We start from the raw sequence: 4,498 nt of genomic DNA, 5'->3' as shown, positions 1-4,498 counted from the left end.
CAATCCTTGGCATCGTCTTTTAATGACCAAGGGAAAACCCTCAAATAGATAACTGTATCTTCAACCTGAGCAATCTTGAACAAATTACAGATACTCTTAAAATTTTGAAGATGCTCGAATGCATCCTCTTTCGGTGTACCCCTGAACTGGCATTGATGAGTTATCATGTTAAGAATCTACCCCTTAACCTCAAAATCTGTGTTGACTACCGTTTGTCTAATGGCATGCCCATTACCCGCCCTTGTGGCTTTCATCAAAGCTTCCATAGATTGACCTCCTTCAGCCATGTTAACTTCTTCTTTCTTAATGTATTCAAAGTCCGGAATATAATAAGGTAACTCAGCGAAACCTTCGACGATTTCCTGTTCTTCTTTAGCTTTGCTGCGTGTATGGTAAACTCTAGATGGTTCTAGAGTTATTTGTACCTAACCTGCGATCACACCACAATAAAACCGCGCGTAAAACCAAATAAAAATTAACAGAAAGTAACTTTTGCAATAATTGCTTCTCACAAAAAGATCGAATGATTAAAAGCAAACTTAAAATCCCAATGTAGAACCGTCCCCCGGCAGTGGTGCCAAAAAAGTTGATATGTGAAATTGTACCTTAAAATAACTAGCTAAATACTTAACAATTATCACACACTTACAGGCAACTATAACCCGATCATGTAGTAATCTATAAGTAAATTGACCAGTTCGTTCCACAGAGAGCAGTTTAATCAAGATCTTAAAACTAGTAATTATCCTAGAGATTTAATAAAAGAGTTGGTTTGTATTTTGGTTCACGCAATCAACGTGAAATGGATAAAACGAATTAACAATATAGATAAAACAGTGTTCACTTGAATTATTCACTATTAGTATGGATTGTTCTTACAATTATTACCGATTATTATGTTTCTAATATAGTTGTATGACTTTTCACAAAGTTCTAATCAATCAAAGTTAGTAAACTCACATAAACTCGCTTCAAGAGATTAAACTATATTTGACAGAAACTATTGAGACTCAATTTGGACTAAACTCACATAAAGTCCTAATTATCACAATCACTTACAACAATTACACTATCATGCAATTCACAAGACTTTCAATTACCAATTAAATCAATGACACAATCACTTGAAATCACTTTTCTAATTGTCTAGATCACCTAAGTGTTGAAGCATAGATTGCATCTCAAATTTAACTCACATTAAATGATTAACAATCCATGTAATTGAATTAAGAACATAGAACATGCATAAGAGTAGATCTTTAATCAAACATAATTAATTTCAATCACAAACATTAAATTCATAAGATAGAACAATCCAATATTCATAGTTTCACATTCAAGCAAACACTAAACTGATTTAGCCTAGCATATTAAAGTAGCAAGAAACGAATAAACAAAAAAAACTAGTAGTATTCATGATTACAATGATAAACTGATCATAAAAACGAGTACCAAACGTTATTATTGACTGAATAAAAGTAGAGAATGAGCAAATCTTCAATAGGAGGGTTTAGGTCTTCAAAAACCCTTTTGATTCGTAGCTGAAAAACTGTACACCCCTTTAGGGGTAAAAACCTCGAATATTTATAGCTGCACAAAAAGTCACCAGTTCGAGCCCGCATCGCGACCGCGATAGCCTTATCGCGACCGTGATCCACAAACAGCATCGCGACCGCGATGCTCCTATCGCGACCGTGATCACCCTAGTGTCGAATTCTGTCAATCCCTGCCAACTTATTACGACTGGGACACCTTCTATCACGACCGTGATTCACTCCAGACTCAGTAAAACTTCATTTTCTCGCATCTAAACTTACTTTAAGCTCAAATATCACCACTTCTTTACAAGAAAAAATCAAAACATTAACCCGAAGACCTCTGGAGCTATATTTTTCATTTTAACTCAATTAATCACCAAAGTCTTCACATTTCTTCAAATAAACAACAATAAAGAACCAATATCGCGATGTAAAATATGTATAATTTGAGTGATATCAAATCCCCCACACCGTAACCTTGCTTGTCCTCAAGCAAGTCTATCTTCAAATATTATCAACTAATATAGAAATAAACAAACTTGGACAAGTCTTCATCAATTAAGAAATCAAGACATACCGATATCATTCTTCAGAAGCAATAATTCCATACCGTGTAGTCTTCAACATAGAAAGCACAAGGATCAAGTCTTCAACAAAAACCACCAAACTAACCATTTCACTTACTTCATATAGATCTGTTTGATCCCGTCAATGTTGACAGCTGTAGTGGGAAGAGATATACACTGGTCATTGTTGATGAATATTCTAGATACACTTGGGAATTTTTTGAAGCAAAAGAGTGAAGCTGGTGATGAAATTATCAGTTTTATCAAAAGAATGGAGTTATTGAATGGGCAACTGGTGAAGCAACTTAAAAGTGATAATGGTACAAAATTCAGAAATCCAACACTTGAAAAATTGTGTGCTGACAAGGGAATTTCACAAAACTTTTCTGCTGTGAGGACACCTCAGGAAAATGGTGTTGCAGAAAGAAGAAACGAAACTCTTATTGAAGTAGCAAGATCTATGTTAGCTGAGTCTGGGCTGAAGAACTCATACTGGGCAGAAGCTGTGAATACTGCATGTATTACCTAGAATAAATCTTTAATAGTGACAAGACATCAGAAAACTGCTTATGAGGTTCTCAAAGGAAGAAAACCCTCAATTTAATTTCTTCATGTATTTGGCACTCCATGTTTCATACTGAATAATAGGGACCAGCTTGGCAAATTTGATGCTAAAGCTGATGAATGAATATTTCTTAGATATTCCAACATGTCAAAGGTAAATAAGGACTACAACAAAAGAAGAGGATTCTTTGAAGAATCAATCAATGTTACATTTGATGAAACTGACCCTACCTTATCTTCAAGTCAAGAAGATGAGAAGTTACTGTTTGAAGAGCCAACTCAACAAGCTCTTAATGATGATGAAGAACCAGTAGTAGTACCCTCACCAATCCATGCTGATGGGTTCTATGAAGATGAGATGGATTACTCTATTCCATCTGTGTCTAAACCAACTGGACCTACTAGCTCTACTTAAGTTCAACAAATTGAGCATAGGTTCACTGGTTCTGAAGGATCACAGTTTTGTACTGGTTCCACTGATGAAGTACAACAGTCTCATACTAATGTACATACTACTGTGCCAACTGATGTTCATGATGCTGTGTGTTCCACAACAAGCTCACATGTTCATAACACTAGATGGATAAAGGAGCATCCAATTGAGCAGATCATTGGGAATCTAGCTAGTGGAGTTAAAATAAGAAGGCACACAACTAGTAATTTTTGTATGCATGTAAACTTTGTATCTACTATTGAACCCACCAGTCCAGAAGAAGCATTGAAAGATCCTAGCTGGGAAGGAGCTATGCAAGTTGAACTCTCTCACTTTGATAGGAATAAGTTATGGATTTTGGTACCTAAAACTGATGATGATGAAAAGAAAATCATTGGTACCAAGTGGGTGTTCAAGAATATGATGGATATGAAGATGAGATTGTGATCAGAAACAAAGCTAGATTGGTAGCTCAAGGGTTTAGGCAAGAAGAAGGCTTGGATTATGGAAAGACATATGCACCAGTAGCAAGGATGGAAGCAATTAGAATATTCTTAGCATTTGCTACTCATATGAACTTTAAGGTGTTCCAGATGGATGTCAAATCTGCTTTTCTCAATGGGAAGCTGCAAGAAAAATCTATATCAAACAACCTCCTGGTTTTGTAAGCAGTAAATATCCAAATCATGTTTACAAGTTAGACAAAGCTCTTTATGGCCTAAGACATGCACCTAGAGCATGGTATGAGACACTTCATGTGTATCTCACTGAATTAGATTTTAAAATTGGAACATTTGATACCACTCTATTCTCAAAGGAGATAGATGGTGATCTCTTACCGGTACAGAAATATGTGGATCATCTTATTTATAATTCTACAAATGAAAAACATTGTTAAGAATTTTAAAAACTTATGTTAAAGACATATGAAAGGTCGTAAATAATATCATTGATTAATATTAAATATTGTCAAAGTCACTAAATAATATCATTGATTAATATTAAATGTAGTCGAAAGACACGGAAGAATCACTGGAATCAGACAAAAACAAAGGAGTTGGAGCATAAACAAAACGTGATATCTGCAGTGACCCGAACTTTTCCATGTTTATATATATTAAATGAAATTGATATTTACATGATTAAATGTTTCCAACATGTTAAGCAATCAAACTTGTTAAGACTTGATTATTTGAAATGAGTGTCATGTAGACAATTGACCACCCAAGTTGACCGGCGATTCACTAACGTTAAAACTTGTAAAAACTATATGATGATATATATATATATATATATATATATATATATATATATATATATATATATATATATATATATATATATATATATATATATAGTTAACATGATATTATGATAAGTAAGTATATCACTAGGTA

General features: G+C 34.2%; 1 protein-coding gene across 1 annotated transcript; it reads left to right on the top strand.

Annotated features, from left to right (window-relative positions):
- Positions 1 to 2,249: 2,249 nt before the first annotated feature.
- Positions 2,250 to 3,769, top strand: LOC139902090 (uncharacterized). The gene is made up of 6 exons (XM_071884746.1): positions 2,250 to 2,380; positions 2,438 to 2,566; positions 2,804 to 2,978; positions 3,099 to 3,209; positions 3,276 to 3,505; positions 3,553 to 3,769. Exons 1-6 carry the CDS (start codon positions 2,250 to 2,252, stop codon positions 3,767 to 3,769), a joined length of 993 nt encoding a protein of 330 aa, XP_071740847.1.
- Positions 3,770 to 4,498: the final 729 nt, after the last annotated feature.

Source organism: Rutidosis leptorrhynchoides, chromosome 3 (genome assembly GCF_046630445.1).
Source record: "Rutidosis leptorrhynchoides isolate AG116_Rl617_1_P2 chromosome 3, CSIRO_AGI_Rlap_v1, whole genome shotgun sequence".
Lineage (NCBI taxonomy): Eukaryota > Viridiplantae > Streptophyta > Magnoliopsida > Asterales > Asteraceae > Rutidosis > Rutidosis leptorrhynchoides.
This window is presented reverse-complemented; position numbering and strand designations above follow the sequence as displayed.

Bases quoted from the DNA above. Each gene is read 5' to 3' on its own strand.
- LOC139902090 (XM_071884746.1), top strand. From the start codon at position 2,250: ATGTTGACAGCTGTAGTGGGAAGAGATATACACTGGTCATTGTTGATG. The intron at 2,567-2,803 runs GTTAGCTGAGTC...AATATTTCTTAG, and splicing joins ATTGAAGTAGCAAGATCTAT to ATATTCCAACATGTCAAAGG. The intron at 2,979-3,098 runs GTAGTAGTACCC...CAACAAATTGAG, and splicing joins TTAATGATGATGAAGAACCA to CATAGGTTCACTGGTTCTGA.